The following is a 23,486-nucleotide window of genomic DNA, read 5'->3' on the forward strand; positions in this document are numbered from 1 at the left end:
ATCCCCTCCATATGCAATAAGAAAGAAATGAAATTATTTTGGTTGCCTGAAACCACCACTAGAGGGAGCTTAGGATTTTAATGCATACTGTAATACTTTGAACTCAATAATATCAGTTTGTACAGTTTGTAGTATACGCCCTCTAGTGGTGGTTGAAAGTTACCTGAATTTTGTTATTTCACTGGACATCTATGCAGAATATTTGTATCTGAAAAATACAGCTTTAATAAATATAATGATAGATTTCTGCATAGAATTTTAAAGCTATTTTGATAAAAAAACATTCCATTTCAGACTTTGAGAAAATTGAAATTAGAGACAAGTCCCAATTGAAAACTAAATCCAAAGACACTTGACTCTCAAACCTTCTGCACAAGAATAAATTTGGTTAAAAACCTTCTTTATTTTATTAATAAAAGATATAAACTCTACATAAAAAGCATAAAAACACAGGGCATGCTCAACTTTATACAGCAGTGCAGTCAATTGCGCATGTACAAAACAAACATGACAATTGTCCATTCATTCTTTTACTCTTCTGTATGTTTAGCCAATAGAAGAAAAAAAGATTTAGTGCTAAACGTCCTTCCAGAAACCTGAATGCAAATGATCAGGCATCAGTATACAAAAGTCACTCACGTTTCAGGGTCTTCTATAACAGATGGACAATTACTTAAAAATGACAAAAAACACCTCACTTTTCCAATGTACAAAAAAAAACAACTTATCCAAACACGAGAGACTGTAAGAACATCCAAACAGCTACACGTTTACTGGATTAACCAAATTCAGGGTCATTTTGGATTATATTGCCTTGTACCCCTTTCGGAACCATCTGGTTACTTGTATGTTAATGTAATATTGTCCTTCATTATATGGTTCATTACAGATTGTAAAATTTGGTTGTATCAAGATGTCTTAAAAACAAGTTTTTCAGATTATGGCAGTACAAATATTGTTGTATGGGAAAGGTTAATCCATTAAACACTTGAACTATGTCATTCACTTATGAAACTATTAAGATTATTGAGGTCAACTTGAAGTCAAACCAAGGTGGACGGGTTGTCCTGGTCACAAGTGTTCAGTGGAATCGACAGATGCAAAACTGAGCAATCCTTATGTATCGCAGCTTGTAGACGTATCGGGACTTCTTGCATTTTAAGGATTTGTATAAGACTCCAACTTCTTTGTAGAATGGCTCACTGACCATTGAACTTTCTTTGGAGGTAACGCAGCCTTTGCACAAACAATAGGCCTCAACAATCCTCTGCGGGTACCGGTTCAAATCTTTATTGATTCTAAAAATAAGAACGGAATATTGGGTCAGTGTGGTCATTCATATAGATACAGAAGAAATAAAAACTTATTTTAAAGAGAACCTGATACCTGATTCTTGGCCAGGATGTATCAGGCACTGGTTGCATGTTTAACTCTAAAATGCTGCGGCGTTTCAGTGAAAAATATAATTTAATAGTGACTGGTTACCACTAGTCGACAGCTGGGTCCCTGGCATCTTCTCCCCGCTCTTAGCCCTGGAGTGATAGGTGTCTCCCTATACATGTAAGCAGGGAGAGTCCTGTCACTCAAGGATAGCGGATGGGAAGAAGCCGCCGGAGACCCGCCTGTCAGACTAGTCTCCCATTTGGCTCACTCTCCAGTGGCTTTTAAACTATGTTTTTCTCAGAAATGCCACATTGTTTCAGAGTTAAACATATATTGCTGAAATATTTCACCCACGGTTAACCATAAAACTTCCTTTGCATTCATCTTTATATTTCGATGAACAATGGCTATACATTATTCAAGTAGAGTAAAATGCTTACCCTTGAGCATCCTTTTTTCAGCCTATGCATAAAAATGTTATATAGGAAATTTTGAGTAACATTGTAGATACATAGCATTACTTATCCTGAAAGGCTCTTGAGTTACAAAAAAGTCTGGTTTTAGAGCTGGCAAACTGGACAATTACCTAGAACTCAACAAACATCTGGATTCCTGTGAGTAACCTAAAAGTGGAACATGATCAACTTCCCAAAAGTTTACTATCAGCCTCTTTACTTTTAAAGGGAACCTGTCATATGATTCTTGTTGCCCGATTTACGGCTCCTGCATTAAAAGCATGTGCTGAATATTTGACAAACACTGCAGCATATCAGAGAATGTCATAGCTGAAACCAGAGCCAGGGACTAGGTGAAGACTAGGCACGATAGTATATCCCCATCAGCTTCTCCTTATCCTGGTTGATTGACAGATTTCTCCTGTGTGTTTTTATAGAGAGAAGCCTTTCATACAAGCAAAGCAGACAGTGGTATGTCGACAGGGACCTATTTTCCTTGTCATTTGTCCCTGGCGCAGTGTCAACTATGATTTTCTTTGAAATGCCATAGTGTTTCAGAGTAAAACATACATGTTTGTAATGAGGGAGTCGTTCTTAATTCATTATACCCATGGTTTGGGCAGCATGAATCATAGGACAGGTTCCCTTTAAAGGGAATCTGTCAGCAGGTTTTTGCTATTTATTCTGAGAGCAGCATAATATAGACAAGTGAGCCTGATTCCAAGGTCACTTACTAAGCTATGTGGTGTAGTTTCAATACAATCGGTGTTTTATTAGCAGAGGATTATCACTGCCTGACTAGGTCTCACATGCAGACAAGTCAGGATAATCTGTGTAACCCCACCCCCACCACTGATTAGCAGTTTGCTGGCAATGTACACTGTATACAGCAATCTGCCAATCAGGGGTGTGGGCGGGGTTATACACAGCTCAGTATTCACAGCACTCCTACATCTACAACACATAAACCAGGGATTCTAGCAAAACTACACCAAGCAGTCTAGTAAGTGATACATCATAGCAATCAGATTCTCTTGCCATATATTATTCTGCTCTGAGATTACATAGCAAAAAGCTGCTGAGAGATTCACTTTAAGACATTATTTGGTAGTATCATGTGAACACTAAATGGCATTGTATTAGAAATAAATGACAGTGTTATGTTGATATACATGGTAGTACTGTTTTTAGGCATTGTATGGAGGTATTATTTGGTCACTGAATGGTGGTATTGTGTGGACATTGCATTAAAAGTATTATTTTAAATTGGTGGTATTTGTGTATAACCCCCTGAGAGGGGTGATGTTGTTTTACTTGTTGCTCACAGTGATCTTTTCTACAGAACTTGCCCGGAGTGCAGAACGGTATTCACAATTCTCATTTGACAGCAAGCTTTCCTGGACACATTCCTAAATTACTCAGTTTATAGTCAGAATAATTCTTCTGTAATAGGAAACCAGCCTATAATACAGTACAGAACCACAACCCTACTTGCTAATGGCATGCACCATAGAAAACATGAGGCTCAATAGCAAAGATAAAAATGAGATCCCTTTTAGGTGCTGACTGACCTGAGAACACTACTAATAACCAATAATCAGAGTCTAACTACTTTTCTTTACTAATTCCATGTATTCTAACATTATGTCACGCTGGTGGATCGTGGACCCACTTGCGCCATGTGCCGGGCCTACACTGGACTGGCGTGGCTAAGCGGCTAAATAGTATTCACTAGAGCTCATGATGGTAGAGTTAGGCTTGAGCTGCAGGTAACCTCCAGGTACCACTCCTAGGGCAGTCCCCAGTACTGCATCTGCTGACCCCAAGAGTCAGAATAGCAGAAACGGACTCTGAGTCCAATGCAGGATCGGATTCAGATGGTACTGACGTAGACGCTGGTTCGGACGGAATAGACTCTGGAACCGGTACTGGCAGCGTGATATTCAGACACAGGTACCGCTGGAGCGGTTTCGGAATTCGGATACCGCAGGTGCGGTTTCTGGTTCACATACTTCCGGAGTTTCAGGTTCAGGTACCGCTGGAGAAGTTTCAGGCTCAGGGTCCGCCGGAGTGGATTCGGTTTCAGGTACAGCCAGAGCGATTTCGAGTTCACGTACCACCAGAGCGGTTTCAGGTTCAGGTACTGCTGGAGTGGTTTCAGGATTGTCTCAAACAAGATGGATACAGGAAAGCAGGACTGGTACTGGAACAGGTTTAACTGAATTGGAACAGGGATCTGATAACAAGCTAGCAGCTTGCAGGCTGACTAACTACATTTGTTGCTCAGGCACCTCCCAACAGGTGGAGGTGCCTTAAGTATTAAGTGCCTGCAAGCAATTGGCTGAGGACACATTAGAAGTGTGCACGCTGTCTCATTAAGAGGCAGGAAGTGCCGCCGTGCGTGCACGACCTAAGAGCTCTGCCAGGGAACCTGCGTGGCGCTCCAAGACCCTGGCACACGGGAGGCGAAGCGGAAGACACAGCAGGGTGGACTGGGCGTTGAGTAAGTCGGTGTCCCTGCTAGGTGAGAGGAGCAGAGGCATGCAAGTGACGCGCCCCTGGGCCTGTGTCGCGCTGCGTTGCGCACGCGGGAGCTTACCCGGAGCCGGATCTGTTGAGGGTTGTAGTCTCGTGGCGGTGACCCGGTCCGTGCCCAGGGAGTCAAACTGAGCGGCGATGTATCAGCGGTAGATGTTGGACGACTACGCCACCCGTTGAGTACAGCTAAGGAGCTGCTGCTGCAGGGCAGACCGCTGAGGCCGGTGGTAGGATTGTGCAGCGTGATAGTATAACCCCCAACGGGAGGGGTATGGCCTCAGGGCAGCCGACGTGGATGATGGGGGTAGCAGGAACCACTCGGAGATGGTACGGTGTAGTTCAGGGTCTTTACTGGTGACAAAGATAGACCCTCCCGGAGTACTGGCTAGCGATTGGGGCCTGGTCAGTCCTTGAGCAGATGGGATCTCCCCTGGTCAGGCGGAGTTGTAGGCCTCCCAAACTAACTGTACTCTTCTGGCTACCTTGCTAGAGGCGGGTATAAGTAGCCCACGTCCCTCAGTGTACCGTGTGGTGCTCACCCGTATGGCCGGTGACTCGGGGCCTTCTAGTAGCTTCCGCTCCACGACGGCGGTGCTGGTCCCATGCGTGTGACCGTGCCTTCGGGTTTCTTGGCCAGAGGACCTGGAATCCCCTGCCTGACGGATTCTGCTGCTGGGTAGGAGTTAGTCCCCACAGGCTCGGACTCCGGGTCCGGTAAGAAATCTTCTCAGTCAGGGCGAGCTCTGCAGCTGCCAGCCCCTGACTCCTTGTAACACTGCTCCCACAGAGCTCCTGATGTTCTGTTTCTATATTTGCTTCTTTTCTCTGTCTCTACTTCTTCTCTACTCACTAACCCTGCCTCAGCCCTAGGTTTATATAGGGGAAGTTCTTCCCCTCCCTGGACTGTGCAGGAGGTGTGGCATGCATAGGATCCCTGACCAAGAGACCTCCCACCTGCTCTCAGACGTAATATCTCTATCACTGTGGCAACCAGACCCCTGGGGTGTCACATTCCCCCCTAGTGAACTTTAGTACTCCGGGACTAAACATATTTTTAGAAAAAACATAACAAGGTATAAACAATAATAATACAATAAGAAAAACACATAAAGATGGTTACGGCGTGTCCGCAACCGGGTGCAGTTTTGAAGAAAACAAAGGTGTCCATTTCACCAAAACAGGGAGACGTAACCAGGTAGGGGTCTGTCCTGCCCGAGTCCTTATCAGTCTTTTAGTCCATCCTGGGTTACGCTCCAACTAATTGTACAAGGATTCCCGGTAAATCCACCAAGGACTCCTAAAAATAACTAGAAACACATAATTATTTACAAGCAACAAGAAAAACAGGTAACCATAAATAAAACAACTTATACACTTCAAATCCTCCATCGTGCGGGTAACTGGCCTCTAGTGGCCCTAGTGGACCTACGGAGCTGACTGTCTAGCCCCGAACTACAGGGTGTAGGAACTGTCAAGGGTAAACTGGGCAGCTGTCCACGGGCCCTTTGGCTCACTAGAGGCATGGCAGGCTCACTATAAGCAGAGGGTTGATCCTCCTGGTCTGCTGGTGTGGGGTCTTCTGCCTCCTGGACCGGCTGTTCTTCCAGCTCTAGCTGTTGCTCCGTAGGTGCTTGGGATGCTGGTTGGAGGAAGGCGAGTACGGGTACCACAACTGCGCCATTGACTTGAGTCCAAGACCGAGGGAAGTCTCCGAGCACAGTACTAACCATATCTTCCCTTTCCTCTACGGGTCGAGGGTCTTCTTGTTCCTCTTCAGGGTTCCGTAGCTGTTCGGGACACTTCTTCAGGTGATCCCGGGATACAATGGTTGTGGTTTCCCCTCCGTCTTTACTGATGGTACAGACCTTTGGGTTGTCGTGGCTTGAGGGCAGTACGATGTACGGGTCCTTCTCCCACTGGTCGTCCAACTTGTGGAGCCGCCTTTTCCTCTTCAAGACCTGCTCTCCGGGTACCAGGGGAACAGCGGGAGCACACTGGTTGTAAGTTTTCTCTTGTCTTTCCCTAGCCTGACAGAGACTTCGCTCCACGCTCTCCTGTACTTTCCGGTACTGCTGCTGCCTCTCTGTGTCCCAGTCTGCTTCTGGTGAAGTGTCCTCGGGTGTCAGGACTCCCATCTCCAGGTCAACAGGTAGCTTCCCAGGTCTTGCCCTCATCAGGTAAGCCGGGGTACAGTTGGTGGAACCTACCGGGATGTGGTTGTATAGGTCCACTAGGTCGGGCAGCCTCTCAGGCCACAGACTGCGTTCTTCCAGGGGCAATGTTTTCAGAAGATCTATCACCACCTGGTTCACTTTCTCACAAAGTCCATTAGTTTGCGGATGATAGGGTGTCGTCCTTATCTTCCGGCAGCCATACAGAGTGCAGAATTCTTGGAAGACCTCCGCTTCAAAGGCAGGTCCCTGGTCTGTCAACACTTGGTCCGGGTACCTGTGTGGACGGCAGAAATGCTGCTGGAAGGCTCTAGCTGCTGTTCGAGCTGTTAAGTCCTTGACGGGGACGACAACCAAGAACCGGGAGTAGTGATCCACGATGGTTAGTGCGTAGACGTAGCCACTTCTGCTTGGGGTCAGTTTTACATGATCCAAGGCTACCAGTTCCAACGGCTGCCGGGTGACGATGGACTGCAGGGGAGTCTTCTGGCTGGCACGGTCCTTCCTCCTCAGGTTGCACGGGCCACAGTCTCTGCACCACCTCTCGATGGTTCCCCTCATGCCTACCCAATGGAACCGCCCGCGCAGCAGGAACTCCAGCTTCTTCCATCCGAAATGCCCAGCTCCATCGTGGTATGCCTCCATCACCATGGCTGCGTCTCGTCGTGGCACCACTACTTGCCAGATTAGTTCATGCGTCCGGGAGTTAACCATCCTGCGGCACAACTTCCCCTTGTAAAGGAACAGTCTACTCTTTTCTGCCCACAGTTGCTTGGCTTCCTCCGGAGCGTCTGGGTCAAGGCGAGCCTCTGGCAGAGTCAGCATCTCCTTCACCAGCCGGACGGCAGGGTCACTGTCTTGCGTTTCCGCCCAGTTGTAGTGAGGTAAGGGGTTAAGCGTAGCGCCTTGCTTACTCCTTACCCGATGGGAATACTGGATAGTCCCATGACGGTGAAACGCGGGGAGTTCGACTTCTTCCAGTCCCTCTGGATCTTCTCCTACGTCCGGTAGGTTTGGCATCCTGGACAGGGCGTCCGCGTTGGTATTGGAGCGTCCTGCCCGGTATTTGATGGTGAACTCGTAGTTGGACAGGCGGGCCTTCCATCTCTGCTCTAGGGCACCGAGTCTTGCCGTGTCCAGGTGTGTCAACGGGTTGTTATCCGTGTACACGACGAACCGGGAAGAAGCGAGGTAGTGCTTAAAGCGTTCGGTGACTGCCCACACCACTGCCAGGAACTCTAGCTTAAATGAGCTGTAATTCTCAGGGTTTCTTTCGGTGGGTCGCAGTTTTCGGCTGGCGTAAGCGATTACTCGCTCTTTCCCCTGCTGGATCTGGGACAGCACGGCTCCTAGCCCGATGTTACTTGCGTCGGTGTAGAGGATAAAGGGCTGGCTGTAATCCGGGTACGCCAGGATTTCATCCCCCGTGAGGGCCATCTTCAGCTGGCGGAAGGACTCTTCTTCCAACTTCTCCCATCTGAAGGGCGGCTTCTGGTTCTTGGCCTTCCGGGACTGGCCTATCAGGAGGTCCTGCATAGGAGCTGCCTTTTTGGTGAAACCGGGGATGAACCTGCGGTAGTAGCCTACCAACCCGAGGAACTGCCGCACTTCCTTTACACTGGAGGGACTTGGCCATTCCTTAATTGCGGTGATCTTATCAGGGTCGGGAGCCACTCCGTCAGCGCTCACCACGTATCCCAGGTACTGCACCTTTGGTTTCAGGAGGTGACACTTGGAGGGTTTCACCTTTAGGCCGTAGCTTGCCAGAGCTTCGAACACTTCCGCCAGGTGTTTCAGGTGGTCCTCATAAGTCTTAGAATATACAATGACATCGTCCAGGTACAACAGGACCGTCTCGAAGTTTCTGTGGCCCAGACAGCACTCCATTAATCGTTGGAAGGTTCCTGGTGCGTTGCAGAGTCCGAACGGCATACAGGTAAACTCGCTAAGTCCCATCGGGGTGGTGAATGCGGTCTTCTCCCGGTCCGCCTCTGCTACAGGAACCTGCCAGTACCCACTAGTGAGATCCAAGGTAGAGAAGAAGTTAGCAGATCTTAAAGCAGCCAAAGACTCCTCTATCCTTGGTAAGGGGTACGCATCCTTGTGTGTGATACGGTTGATTTTCCGGTAATCTACACACATCCTCATGGTGTTGTCTTTCTTTTTGACTAAGACTAGTGGAGCTGCCCAGGGGCTACAGCTATCCCTGATCACCCCAGCCTCCTTCATGTCTCTAAGCATCCCCTTGGCGTGTTGGTAGTGTGCAGGGGGTACGGGTCGATACCTCTCTTTTATGGGAGGATGGTCTCCCGTGGGGATGTGGTGTTCTACCCCCTTGACTCGCCCGAAGTCTAACGGGTGTTTACTAAACACTCTCTCGTACTCTTGAACCACCCGATAGACTCCCTGTTTCTGGTGTGAGGGAGTGGAGTCAGTACCCAAATGTAGTTGCTGACACCAGTCCTCCATTGTTTTCTTAGAGCCGTTACCTTCCTCCGGGTGAGATGGAGGCAAGGGTTCCACAGATTGTATAGCATTTTGGTTAATGGTATATAATTTGGCTAGCGTGGCATACTGGGGCAGGTACACTTCCCTCTTCCCGATATTGATTATGCGAACGGGCACCCTCCCATGGCGTACATTAACCACCCCCCGTGCTGTCAAGATGGTGGGCCTACTGTCTGAGTAAACTGGTTCTACCATTGCCTGGTAATCTCTACCTCTCAGACCAATAGCTGCCCGGCACCAAATCATCATTTCACTTTTTGGGGGCATGGCAATAGGGAAAGGGTCACACATTCTCACGCTACCAATCTCACCGCCGGAGAGTTCCACCTGTTGCCGTCGCATCAGTGCCCGGATCTCTTTTTGGAGCACTCGCTGCTCGCCGGAGCTGGCGTTCTTGGCAACCTGCTGTAACAGGAAAATCACCTCTGCAAGACAATTTTCAATTACATTAGTTCCTAGAGTTATCTTTGGGTGACTCTCGTGTTTGTCAATGTCTACAATGATCAGTCCCTGTGCTGCCAGTTCGACTCTACCGATTTTAATGGTCACCTCTTTAAATCCAATCTGTGGCACGGGCTGACCATTGCTGGCGATGATACTCAAGTCGTCGTCAGGGTAGCGGGTGATATCCGAGTCATTCCAGTACTGCTTGAAGAGCACGTACGGGATGGTGGTGACCTGTGACCCGGTGTCCAGTAGGGCACTCATAGGAATGCCATCCAGTACCACGGGTAAGACTGGACGTCCTCCCACATATTTGTCGCGCCAGTTCGATGGGCCTGGTGATCTTTTTCCTGGGGGTTGGCCCTCTACCCCAGGTTGTGCCAGTTTAAAGGACACTACCTTGCCATATGTCCGGGTTGATTGCAGCGGCGGCAGATGGGTCGTCCGTCCTCGTTGTATCGGTCGCTGGGTCTCCCTCTGGCCGGTGGGGCCCTCCTTGGTCGACGCCACGGGATGTCCTCCGGTCCGGATGCCAGCTGGATCTTCCCTGGAGTGGAAACCTGTAAAGACTGCACAGTTCGGGTTAGCGCAGCAACGCTTTTAGCTAGCTCTTGGACCTGATGGTGCAGGTCTGGAGCCGGGTCATTGTTCAAAGCCTGCGCATCAGCTCCCACAGGCCCTGCCGACAAGGGTGCCGCCTCCTGGTGGTAAGTGGTAGTGGGGCGTCTGTGGGTCACAACGCCACCTGGTGCCGGTTCTCGGAGCACCCGGATGGCTCTGTCCTTGAACTGTGCAAATCCCAGATGAGGGTCCTGTAAGGCCATTGCCCGCAACTGGGTTCGGTGGGCATTGCAATATAAACCCTCTATAAATTGTTCAGTCAACAGCCTGTCCTCGTCTCCCACGCCGTCAGGGTCGGTCTGCTTAATGGCTCTCAGGGCCTCTTGTAGGTTCAGGGCATAGTCCCTTATACTCTCGTATGCTCGCTGCTTGCACCCGTAGAATCTAAGCTTGATCTCGGCTGAGGTGCGGGTATCAAAGGTGTCCCTCAGCCGGGTTAGTATCCCTGCGACAGTCCTCCCCCCAGGTGGCCAGGACTTTACCTCCCTTCGGGCTGCCCCAGTTAATTGAGCCACCAGGATGCTCACTTTTTGCTCTTCTGTGAGGGGGTACACCTGGAAGAGGCTATCCAGCTTTTCTCTAAAGTCATGCAGGGTATGTGACTCCCCTGAGTACTGGGGTAGCCAGGCCGCTCCCGGGATATAGGGCATGGTGAAAGGCATGACTGCAGCAGCGGTGGCGCTGGCGGGGGTTGAGGCAGTGAAGCTCTCCTCCGTATCCGACATCCTCCTCCCCCCTAGTGGACCGTGGCCTACCTTGCGATGATCCTCTTCCGTAGGCCGCGGCTCCACAGTAGATCGTCAGGGTTAAGGACCTTCCGTCGCGCTCCTGTGACGTCGGCGTCTGCTGGGCTCCTTCCAGGACCTTACGCGACGTCCGGACGTGAGGCGGGGCTTCAGTTCTCGCGCGCTTTCGGAGTCCACGCCCCTCTTCTTCCCGCGCGACGTCTTCAAGATGGCGTCCAACGGCGGGAAAACTCCACGGAAGGCGGGAAGAAGGCTGAAAATGGCGCCGGATGGCGGGAATCTTCACCGATGGCGGGAAGAAGGCCGAAGATGGCGCCGGATGGCGGGAATCTTCACCACAGGTAAGTTTGAACAGTCTTTTTCAGGCACGCAGTACCCGGTGGTTGCGGGCACGAAATCCTGCCGACTACGCCAAAAGTTGACGCGCCCCTGGGCCTGTGTCGCGCTGCGTTGCGCACGCGGGAGCTTACCCGGAGCCGGATCTGTTGAGGGTTGTAGTCTCGTGGCGGTGACCTGGTCCGTGCCCAGGGAGTCAAACTGAGCGGCGATGTATCAGCGGTAGATGTTGGACGACTACGCCACCCGTTGAGTACAGCTAAGGAGCTGCTGCTGCAGGGCAGACCGCTGAGGCCGGTGGTAGGATTGTGCAGCGTGATAGTATAACCCCCAACGGGAGGGGTATGGCCTCAGGGCAGCCGACGTGGATGATGGGGGTAGCAGGAACCACTCGGAGACGGTACGGTGTAGTTCAGGGTCTTTACTGGTGACAAAGATAGACCCTCCCGGAGTACTGGCTAGCGATTGGGGCCTGGTCAGTCCTTGAGCAGATGGGATCTCCCCTGGCCAGGCGGAGTTGTAGGCCTCCCAAACTAACTGTACTCTTCTGGCTACCTTGCTAGAGGCGGGTATAAGTAGCCCACGTCCCTCAGTGTACCGTGTGGTGCTCACCCGTATGGCCGGTGACTCGGGGCCTTCTAGTAGCTTCCGCTCCACGACGGCGGTGCTGGTCCCATGCGTGTGACCGTGCCTTCGGGTTTCTTGGCCAGAGGACCTGGAATCCCCTGCCTGACGGATTCTGCTGCTGGGTAGGAGTTAGTCCCCACAGGCTCGGACTCCGGGTCCGGTAAGAAATCTTCTCAGTCAGGGCGAGCTCTGCAGCTGCCAGCCCCTGACTCCTTGTAGCACTGTTCCCACAGAGCTCCTGATGTTCTTTTCCTATATCTGCTTCTCTGTCTCTACTTCTTCTCTACTCATTAACCCTGCCTCAGCCCTAGGTTTATATAGGGGAAGTTCTTCCCCTCCCAGGACTGGGCAGGAGGTGTGGCATGCATAGGATCCCTGACCAAGAGACCTCCCACCTGCTCTCAGAAGTAATATCTCTATCACTGTGGCAACCAGACCCCTGGGGTGTCACACAAGGACACTGGTGTTACACATTATGGAGACCACATGACTGCAGGCCCTTACAACTCAATTAAATGGCTATAAGGACTACCTGGAATGGGCTCACTTTCTCTAGGTGTCCTGCAGCTGTCACATGAGCTATTTCTTGGAACTTTCCACACTTGAGATAACTCCCTATTGTAACAAGGTTCTTTGTGCTATGTATAATCCTTTTTACTCATCCACTACTTCGTGACATTACACTTTTCTCAAAATAAGTCTGCAACCTACGCAAAGTTGTCGAAAATTCTGTGTAGGACATCCACCCATATCTTTCACTGTGCCCTTAAATATTTCAACACTGTATTACAGGAGCTGGAAGCTTCGCTCATACATGATCATATCTTAATCCTTGCACAGGCCTTCTGTTGTTCTCCCAATTTTCCCTCCTAACTCCTGCGGTAATGACTAAATTATTACAACCTAAATATAGAAGAGAAATAAGCTTAGTAAGTGTGAAAGTAATTATTCTGAATGAACGCACTGGAAGTTATTTGGGGTACAATAAAGTTAGTTCTTACCTGTAGGACCATGGGGAAATACTCCTGTCTTGGATCAACTCTGAGGAGGTGTTGACACTTGTGGGGCATTTCTTCAACTTTGATTCATAGACGTGGTCTGACTTGCTCAGAAGAAGAGAATCTGGAGACAGTCGATGAAGTTTTTGTCTTAAATGTTCCTCAGAAGGATCTTTGCATCTTGAGTGCTGCCCTTGACACACCATAAAGGACAAGAGCAGACTGAGAGCGAGCATCTGCTTCTTCATCTGCATGAGCAAAAAATAGACAAGGCTCAAGACCTTTCCTGTTGTGCAGAGATCAATTAATACAGTTCTTTATTAGATCTTGTAATGTGTAACCTTTAACATGTTCTGCATTCGATGCGCGATCCGACTACATACAGCATATTTAACGTTATTTATTTTCATATATCAATAATATAGTAAGACAAGTACTTATTGATAAAGTAGCATCTCATTCATCTCCCAGCAGCCCGTAGTTCTCTCTTCTTTAGAGACCTCCTCAGTCTCTGAAATCTTTGTTTAGCCAGGACAGGCACCACACCTTACTGGTTCCCTGTAGCGCCTTCAAAATTTTCAGCCTGTGTAGCTTCTAATTTAGTGATGATGTCCTGACACAGACATGTGACTGTTGCAGCCACTTTTTTGCCTGTAATAGGAGTTGCATCATGCTGGTAAGGTTAGTATGTCTCCTTTTTTATTTTGTAACTTGCTTAGCTGGCCAATCCCCTTAAAGGCAACCTGAAAACATATTCATGCTGCCCGAACCACTAGCAGCATGAATCAGTCATTGGCTGCGTTATTGGACCATGTATGGTTTACTCTGAAACCCAGCGGTATGTCAGAGAAAACATACTTTGAAGAGCTGGCTGGGACATAAGTCCCCAATTTATTAAGACTGGTGTTTCGTAGGTCATTCTTAATGAGGGACATGCAAGAATAAGATAAATCGAATTCATCAGGAGGCGCACGCCACTTAATGAATTTGGCCCATCTTATCAGTTGTGTGTGCCTCGCCAGGAAATGTTATTCCAGTGTAAGTCTGGAGTAAGAAATGCCAGTACTTTTGATTAATTTGTCGGGTGAGCGTAGCCATGCCCCATACTGATTTGCCTACTCTCCAGCTCCCATTCTTCCAAAGCTGCTGAAATTGGCGTGTAGACCCCGAAAGTCTGAATTTTTTTACGCAACTTCACTTTGCCACTTTTCAAAATGTTTCACGCCAGTTTCTGGCATAAGCACTTTGATGTATTGGCCTCTACATGCCTTGGTTGACTAGTCAGAAGCAAGATCGTAGCTCCTTCTAACCTTGCCGCTACCCCAGGTCTCTCCCTATATACACATAAACGGTTGATTAGTGTATGGGGGTGGGAGAAGCCACCAGGGACTGGCCTCAAAGTGATTATTCGAGACACATAGTCCTCAGCCGTCTTTTTGAAGTATGTTTTTTGTCAAACAGTAATGTGGCCATTGTCTGATGCATTCTGACAACGTTTCAGCAACATAAATCAGATGACAGGTTCCTTTTAAGTGTAAAAAAAATAATTCTGTAAATAGATGAGAAACAGTTCCATCTCCTTTAGAGTCTATTTGAGAATGGATGCTGTGAGAGGGGAGGAAGAGCTGCTGGGGGAGAATGGGTCAGAGCAAAAAGTTTAGCACTTACATCACTCCAATAAGAACTGGCCCACTCTGCAAGCTTGCAGAAAGAGGATGTGCATCTACAGGTCAGAGAACATTCTCTCTCTTTTTCTTTATCCTTAGAGTTGTCAGATGTATTACTTTCCACAGCCAAAGTTTCTACTTGTTCGAACAGCACAATTGTCATTCTATACAGTCAACATTCCACTGTATCCCATTTCCAAATTTTTACAATTGAGAACTTTCATGCTATTCTGCCATAGTCATCTTTATGCCTCAAGTACCTAAACTCAACTCATACATATTGAATATATCAATAGTAACTAATGGTAAAAGAAAATCTGGAAGTGATTAAGTGGTATTGTCGTCTGAAGAACTTCACTAATGCATAGCCATCCTTTATATTTTATCTGTCATATTGAAAGTGATGGTGAGACAGCAAAATCAAGCACCTAAATTTTAGAGAGGAAGAAATCAATTCAATGTTCCTTGAATATGTTTTTACTTTTAGGAAATTTGAATTTTGATAAAAAATCGAAAAGAAAACATTAAAAAAAATAGACATTTATTACAGACAGTGCATGTCAGTTTTTGCACATCACTTTTGTACTAGGTCAATTTGACAAGTAAACAGCCTCACTAATACAACGTAGCATGTCAGGGTTGCACTACGTCTGTACCTACCTAACATATTTTGTTCAGCCCTATTTGACAAGGATTCAGTAACTGGGGTTATAAAGACTGGCAAAAGTAAATTAAAGTATTGTACAAAATGTATGGTAAAAGAAAAAGTGGCAATGGCAATGGACAGGGTAGTATGAAAGAAAAAATTATAAGATATTTGGGAGCTGCTAGCAGCAGCAATAGCACCACGACCACTGGTACCAATCACCTGGGCAGTACTACACAGGTCACAACTGACCTCTTTTGCCTCCAGCAAGCATACTAGTGGGAGGAAGTGGTGGGCATTATGGAATATATGGCAAATCATTCATCTCTGACATCTACACTATCAGTTCAAGTCAGTGTCCTGCATAGAATAGTCTGCCTGATCACAAATGACAAAGTGGGATAATTTTTGGACAGTTTTTTAATAAAAAAAGCAACATGAAAAGTTGTCAATGCTCTGTGTTATTAAATGGTCTGTTGGTTACTACCAGGTTTCCATTTATTATCTTAGTGAGTTTTCTTCGGTGGTGAGGTCACTTTGGCAATACTAAGGCCATGATTCTGAGATCATCATCCTCCTTCTTGCTTTGTGTGGATTACGCTTCCTATGTCATCCACACAGTGTCCTCCATCATGCTCCTTCTCAGGCATACTTCTCTATGCCCTGCCGAGGGCAGAGCAAAGTACTGTAATGAGCATGCGTGGGGAAAGTCCAAAGAGAGTCGGCACATGCGCACAACAATACTTTGCTCTGAGCTTGGTAGGACAGAGAGAAGTACGCCCGCACAGGAGCGCAATAGAGGACACTTTGTAGATGACATAGGATGCGTAATCAACTCGAATCAAGAAGGAGGATGGCAATCGCAAGAAGAGAGGAGACGCCATATCAAGACCAGAGATGCTCATCGGACCGGATCGTGCCATAGGCGAGTATAATAACAGCTATTTTTTGTGTTATGCAAAGTATATTGGGAGATATATACAGCATTTTGGTATGCTTGAACAGAGGGCTTACAGGTGCTGGCCTTACTTTATATGGGAAAAACCTAGTGACAGGTTCCCTTTAAGAAGATATTTATATAATCATAGTTTACCCTTTGACTGTCTAGTTATTTTCTGCTTTTTGTTGAAGTCAGATATAACATTTTAAAAATATGGTTATACATTGTTTTATTTGTCTTTAATTTTTTTTTTCATTCTATGTTGGTATTTTTCTTATGTAGCTATTTTCTTACCCTAGTCTTAAAGAATACCCTATCACTAACCCTAGTCATAACCTTAACCCCAGTCATTTCCCTAGTCCTATCCTTAACCGTAACCCTCACCATAACCCAAATCCTAACCACAACCCTAGTTAAAGTTAGAAAAAGTATGTAAAAACTTAAAGTTTATTATAACATTAGTTGGTATTTGTTTTTTTTTGACAGGGGACACTGTTTTTAATATGGCACAGCTCACTCGGCAGGTTTAGGTCTATCCTCTCGCAAAATGATAAATTAGAGGAGAGGCGGGAAGCTGTGGGGGAGCACAGTACAGCCTTTGGCTCCTCAGTCGCATCCTATGCAGAGTGCAGCAATCGGGGTGAGTTTGTCATTGGCTGCTGCACTCTCCATAGGCAGTAACATAGATGACAAAGCTGCCTATCCAGATGTACAGCATAGGTTATGCAGCTAGAAGAGAGCGGGCTGCCTTACTCTGCTGCTCCTGCTCATTGGCAGTGAGCTGCCAGAAAAAAATGCTCTTGTTTGATTATTTTGACAGTGGCGGGTGGGGGGGTGACATTTTGAAATTTTTGCACCCCTATAGAATTCTGTGGCCTTCCCACGTTATGTCACTGCACAGAAGTCACAATTCAAAATAAAGCTAGTCTTCGATATAGCCATCAGGTAGTGATTAGTGAAACACTTTCATATTAGACTGACAATTTGCTTTCTTTTGTCCATGGCTTCAAAATACAAACCACTATGTAACTGCTTTATTTAATGAGAAACCGAGAAATTGCAATCCCTAGATCTCCCTAATTCATACTAAAAAGAGAACAGTCTTATAAAAGTAAAACAGTTAGCCTCAGATGTACTGTACGTATGGGGGTTTTTAACTTCTCAAGACAGACAATTTATTATCCCACCTGGAGTAAAAATGACATTTATTACAAGACTACACACCACGCTGTAGGGAAGCCTCCTACGCCTTTAATACTCTATTTCAAGGTTTATATTCTCCATAAAATGGGGCAAAGTTCCCAAGTGGGATAACAAACTTATATCAATAGCCAATGAGCCATGCTTTGCTTGTTGACATGTGTGAGGATGATTTACTGAAATGTTGTTACTTTTTGTTCCTTTTTCCATATTTTATTAGGATTTATGGAAAGTTGATGCTTAGGATTAGGGATTTAATATGTGGTTCCACTGAGAACCCTATGACAGTGGTAGAACCATGAGGCTCTTTACATCATATTAGTGGGTTTTATATAATTTTCTATAATATATAAAGTATATTTAATGGGGTTGTCCACTACTCGAACAATCCTTTCTGAATCACCATGTTCCTCTCTTATAAAACAATAACAGCTATGCTCAACTCTGATGCCGACGGCGTTCCAACGGTTGTTGGCACTGGTTCTCCCGTGCCTCACGTGACATTGTTATATCAAGTTAACCCTGCAGCCATTCAGAAGCCACTTCACTCTCCCCTCCTTCAGATGTATCTGAAATCCGGTGGAAGTGAGAGCTGCTTCTGCTCTGTAAATTTCTCCATATGACTGATTGGCTGCAGGGATTGCGTGCCATAACAATGTCACGAGAGCCCTGGGAGAGCCAATGTTGACTTGACTAAAATGGTGCCCATACCAGAGATGAATATAGCTGCTAATATTTTGTAAAAAGGGAACATGGTGATTGAGATGGGGTTGTCTGAGTAGTGGACAACCCCTTTAAAGGATGAAGTACCTATTAATTTATTTTAAAGGGAATGGAAAAACTCTGAAAACTATGGGTATCATGAAGTAGAGCAGGCGGAAGTGAACGGAAAAATATATATGTTTTTGAGAAAATATTCAGTATTAAATGTAACTTACTTAATATTGAAGTCCCTGCTTTTTCTATGATTACCATTCAAGAGGGTAGTCAATCACCGTATAAAACCCTACCTTTCCTCCTAAACCCAGAATTAGCATGGATTTTAATAGATATGTCAATACAGAATCTTTTCCCACAAACTGATATGTTAAAAGGAACCTGTCACCATGATAATGCAGTCTAATACATATGCACCATATTATAGAGAAGGGAGAGCTGAGCAGATTGATATATAGTTTTATGAGAAAAGATTCAGGATAACCTGAGTTTTCATCATTTAAACCTCTGCTCTTTCTGGGATTTCCGGTCCAGTGGGCGGTCCTATTAGTGACTGACAGCTGTCATTGTATAAGTGTGCATACAGAAGTAGCTGTCAGTTACTAATAGGACCGCCCACTGGACCGGAAATCCCAGAAAGAGCAGAGGTTTAAATTTTCAAAAAACAGGTTATACTCAATCCTTTCTCACACAACTATGTATTAATCTGCTCAGTCCACCCTTCTCTATAACATGGTGCCTGCAGATTGGACTGCACCTCTCCATTCCTGAGATATGACCCCTTCTTCCTGAATATTAATCTAGTCTTTTTTAGCCAAATGGGCGTGATCCTCAACTCTTTGCTGTGGACATCTTCTTGAGGACCACACCTAGTTGGCTAAAAGACTAGATTTATATACCGGAAGAGGGGGTGATAGTTTAGGAATTGAGAGGCACAGGAATAAAAGAAAAATAACGCCAATCAGGGGATCACAGCATTTACATATTTATGGCAAGTAGCAAGTGCTTTTTAAAGGAGTTCACACAAGGTACTTTTTTTTTTACATATTTCTGGTGAGTAACTGGTCCTCCTTAGTACAGGTAATCTAATATTACTACAATTCTGTAAAGTGTAGATTTTATTAACCTTATGTGATTGTCCGTATTACTACAAGGCCAAGTAATCTGATACTGGAGGTGCAGCGTGTTTTGATTCCCAGTGGCCGTCCTTCCTGCCTGGTTTATGACACCCTATACATGGGCAGGATACGCAGCGATTGTATTCTGTTACCAGGCTCCTGGAGGTTTGCACCTTGCACTGCATTATTGGTTTACTGCCACCTGTCAAGGAAACTGCTTCAATAACAGGCAGGTACCTTAACCAGATTGGATTTACATCTGAATAAGATTCGGCTTTTTCTGCAAGATAAGTGGCGCCAGAAGTGTCTGGCAACTGCTTATCCCTCTATCACCAATTGGCCAAGCATTTTTGCTATTTTGATTGAGGTTTTATTCATGCATGTATCATCTTAAAGGGGTTTTCCACTTTTAGGAAAGTTGATCCTAAACTTTCTGAAATACCGAAAATAAAACAGATTAGATACTCACCATTCCCGGGTCAAGCTAGCCACTTCTTGGGTCTTGGTGTTTTGGATGCAGCAATGACGTCACTTTGACAGTGCACATCACCGCTGCAGCCTGTCACTGAGCTCAGCGGTCCATTCCATCTACCTTGTTTCAGCAATGGTGATGCGAACTGTTGATGTGATGTCACCGCTGCAGCCAAAACACTGAGACCTGAGCAGTGGTGGAGAGCTGGTGCTGGAACCAGGGAGGGTGATTTTAAGCTTTTTTGCCATTTTATTTATTTGAGTGTTTAGGGATACACTTTCCTGAGAATGGAAAACCCCTTTAAATAGTCCCTTTAATACAACAGTCACCCCTAATATTAGAATTCCGTCTACTGTTTGTCCTATTACAATCATTTCACGCATGTTGTGATCTCTGTGGTCATGTTATCAGAGCTCACCCTAAACTTTCTTCTCACTTGTAAAACTGTCAGCAATTCAGAGTTGACAAAAATCCACATTCATAATAACCAGCTCTTCCAGATTCTCCAAATATTCTGACATTTCGTCCAAAGACGACGACGAGTGATCAAAACATTTCAGTTTACAATAGACGTAACAATACAGCGGAGCCGAAATACTAATGGGAAAGTCCAGTATGTTACAGGTTTGCTTTCAGTGCACGCAGTATATTAAATATATAGTGCAAAGAATATACATGAAAGTAAAATAAGATTAGTACTAAAGGGGTTTTCCGAGAATTGAAATAGATAACTATGGATATTCTCTTTGGGCTTGCCAACATGAGCATATACATCGGACAAGTGCTATCTGATGTTTTATTCTGGCCAATGTTATTCTATGGGGCATTGCTGATCAGCGTTGTATTCTCATACTGAAAAAATTGCAGCGCAAATCGGATGGCATTTACCTAGTGAAGTCTATGGGTGCGTGGAAATTCTCAGACTGCACTTGGATGAAATCCGAGTGCAGTCAGATTTTCGTGGACTCACACAAAGGAGGAGATGGAGAAAGTTTGTTCTCCATTTTCTCCGCACCTGTGATATGATTCTCTCAATCGAGAGGATCGGATCACACTAAGCTGACACTCTGATCAGAGTTTGATGGGAGTGCCATTACCATAATTGATCGAATTGTCTCGGAGGAGAGAATATACGCTTGTGTGACCCCAGCCTTTGAGAAATCATTTGATGAGGAGTGTGAAGAGGCACTGATAACCCCCACACATAGATGTTCAGATGGTTCTACCAAAAACTGTGTTTCAGCCTAAATTAATGTAATATCTATGGGGTTTTTAAGGGGTGCTGTTTTAGGAAAAATGGTAGGAAAATTAAGTGTTAGTATTGCCTGGGAAAGCAAAGCAGGGCAAGCCCAAAAGCCAAGGGGCTGAATAGAGAGTACAAGTATTCTTACCACTCTGTCACACAGATTCACCTGGATAGCACTAAATTACCCCTTAAGACCGAAGCTCCGGTCTCCTGTGATTGGGATAGTTTGAAACAAATCCAAACTCCTGGGCGACAAATATATTAAGTGTGCCCTTAGTTGAGCACCAGTACACTAGCATGGTCACAGGGCAAAGGTTTCAAGCAGAAGGGCACCTGTATGTGGGTTCACTTATCACAGAGCTCCTTTTTATGGGTGTCTAGCAGAGCTCAATATTGGAAGTACTGGAGGGGTAATGAGGTTGTACAGGACTAAAGATTAGAGCTAAGGGATTGTCTGAGATATGGAGAGCCACCGAGCACGGAGTCTGAGCAGGTGTTTACATTCACTGAACTTTTTACAGCAATCGCTGAGTTATAAAACTGCCATTTACATCCCTATCCCGCATTTATGATCCTGCAGATTGAGCAAGCGACATGTATGCTGCGATAGTCTCCAAACAACCGATATACAGAACATAAAGTGTCAGGAGGAATGGGCTTCAAGGATCATCTGCAATGCTATTTACTAAGATATCAGGTCAGGTTTATCTGCTGGCAGTGACTGCTGGACAGACAGACTCAGCAGAGGAAGGCGATGAACCTTGCCAGGCATACCGTCCTGCCAACTACTAAAATAGTCAATACCCCCATTGCCATGTCTGTTTGTCTTGGCTGAGCATATATGGTAATCTTATCGAAGTAGGGGCAGGATAAGTGGCTGCCAGACAGCTCCAGCATTTCAATTCTTGGGGAAAACACTAAGATCCACCATAAAAAAAAATATTATAGGTATGGAATTGAAACATGATGGCTTTCCTATTTTTTTTTTATAAATCCCCAATATATTCCAAAGAGGTTATAAATGTTGTCATCACCAAAATCATTCTTATTAGAATTTGTGCATTATTATAGAGGAAATATTAGAATTACAGCTATTTTCTGTCCTGCCAATAATTTGCCAAGTCAAACCATTACCCCAACAACAATGGTAATATAGCATTAAAGGATAAACCTGCAGCCTAAAAGCCACAGATATGACAGCGACATATTCTAGGATACATTGGTAATTCAGTCTTTAGGGATGTCACTGATATTTGAATTATACTTGGTCATCAATGGAGAGAATAGGACATAACCCCCAGCTTCAAGATCAATGACTACAAATGATACATCACATGTACACGACAAGAACAAGGCGTGTAATGGATAGATAGATTATAGATAGATAATTCTGCAAATGATAATTGTCCTAATGTAAGGTTTATTCTGCATATGTAGTAGAGCAGAAAATATTGAATTCTTGGTAGCAGCCTTGTGCACACTGATAATACTCAGCAAGTTCACCTGCAGTCCTATGTAAAATCAAATGCAACACAATGATATATTATGACACTTTGTACTTCTATTCTGTACAGAATTAATTACGGATGCTATCCCTGCTGCCCCTCTGTTGGATCTCACCTTAGCTGGAATTTCTTAGACGTGGCCTTTAATAGGAAAGAACCAAGAGATGTGTTTGCGAAACTGAATTCTTGGCTACCTTTATAACCTTCCGTCATTGCCGCCTACAAATAATGATGGACAGTCCGCTTGAACTTCCCCATTGTTTTTTTTTCTTTCTTCACTTTGTTATACCTGAAACTGAACGAGGAACAGGTTTCTGGATGGAGGCCAGCAGTGAATGGCTTGTAAAAAAACACACCCAGATTTGTCACACCTGCCCGTGTACTTTGCACTCCCCTCAGGTGTTACAAGAAAAATGGTCTATTGCAAGGAAAAAGAGTGTTATGGAGAGAAAAGGCAAGTCACATGCTTCACATGGCTGAAATTGCTATTCCACTGGATGTATTATGGGGACACTTTGCCCATATAACAGAGCACTGTGGTTTGCTATATAATGGGGGCACTGCAGTTGGCTGTATAATTGGGGGATGGTGGTTGGCTGTATGCAGGAGCACTGCGACTTTATTATAAAACCATTCTGGTTAAAATTCAACTGATTGGATCCTTTTATGCCCGTGAACCCTCATACACATGATTCTTTGGCAAAGAAAAAAAAGTTGTAGCTAAAGGTTCGTGGGTCCTGAATAAAAAGTTCAGCTTGGGCCCCCTGCTCCTGCCAGCTGATGGTCTAAGATGTTGAAGTCCACCATATAATCTATGGAAGTGAGTTTATCAATTGCATTGTCCCTAATCTTCTAAGGTATTAAAAGGGCAATATCCAAGGTCCCGTTGACCTTGATTATTGAATCGATCAATATTGACATCCCTGGTGATCTACAGCCAATATCCAAGGTCCCCGTTGACTTTCATTATTGAAGCGATCAATATTGACATCCCTGGTGATCTACAGCATTAAAGTGAACAAAGTAGATATCACTCATTGTCTAAAATACCAAAGGTGTCAGTGCCGACGTCCCTGGTGGTCTACAGCATTGAAAGGGTCAAAATCAACATATAAGGTATTCTAAATAATTGAAGGTATCAAGTTTGA

General features: G+C 45.5%; 1 protein-coding gene across 1 annotated transcript; it reads right to left on the reverse strand.

Annotated features, from left to right (window-relative positions):
- Window positions 1-967: 967 nt before the first annotated feature.
- On the reverse strand, window positions 968-22,594 carry LOC141272732 (interleukin-17D-like). The gene is made up of 3 exons (XM_073683755.1): window positions 22,454-22,594; window positions 12,831-13,075; window positions 968-1,298 (listed from the first exon to the last, which is right to left on the reverse strand). Exons 2-3 carry the CDS (start codon window positions 13,073-13,075, stop codon window positions 1,082-1,084), a joined length of 462 nt encoding a protein of 153 aa, XP_073539856.1. The 5' UTR covers window positions 22,454-22,594; the 3' UTR covers window positions 968-1,081.
- Window positions 22,595-23,486: the final 892 nt, after the last annotated feature.

The sequence above is a fragment of the Phyllobates terribilis genome, unplaced genomic scaffold (assembly GCF_046119375.1).
Source record: "Phyllobates terribilis strain yellow unplaced genomic scaffold, ASM4611937v1 Scaffold_5__5_contigs__length_657084704, whole genome shotgun sequence".
In the NCBI taxonomy this organism is placed as follows: Eukaryota; Metazoa; Chordata; class Amphibia; order Anura; family Dendrobatidae; genus Phyllobates; species Phyllobates terribilis.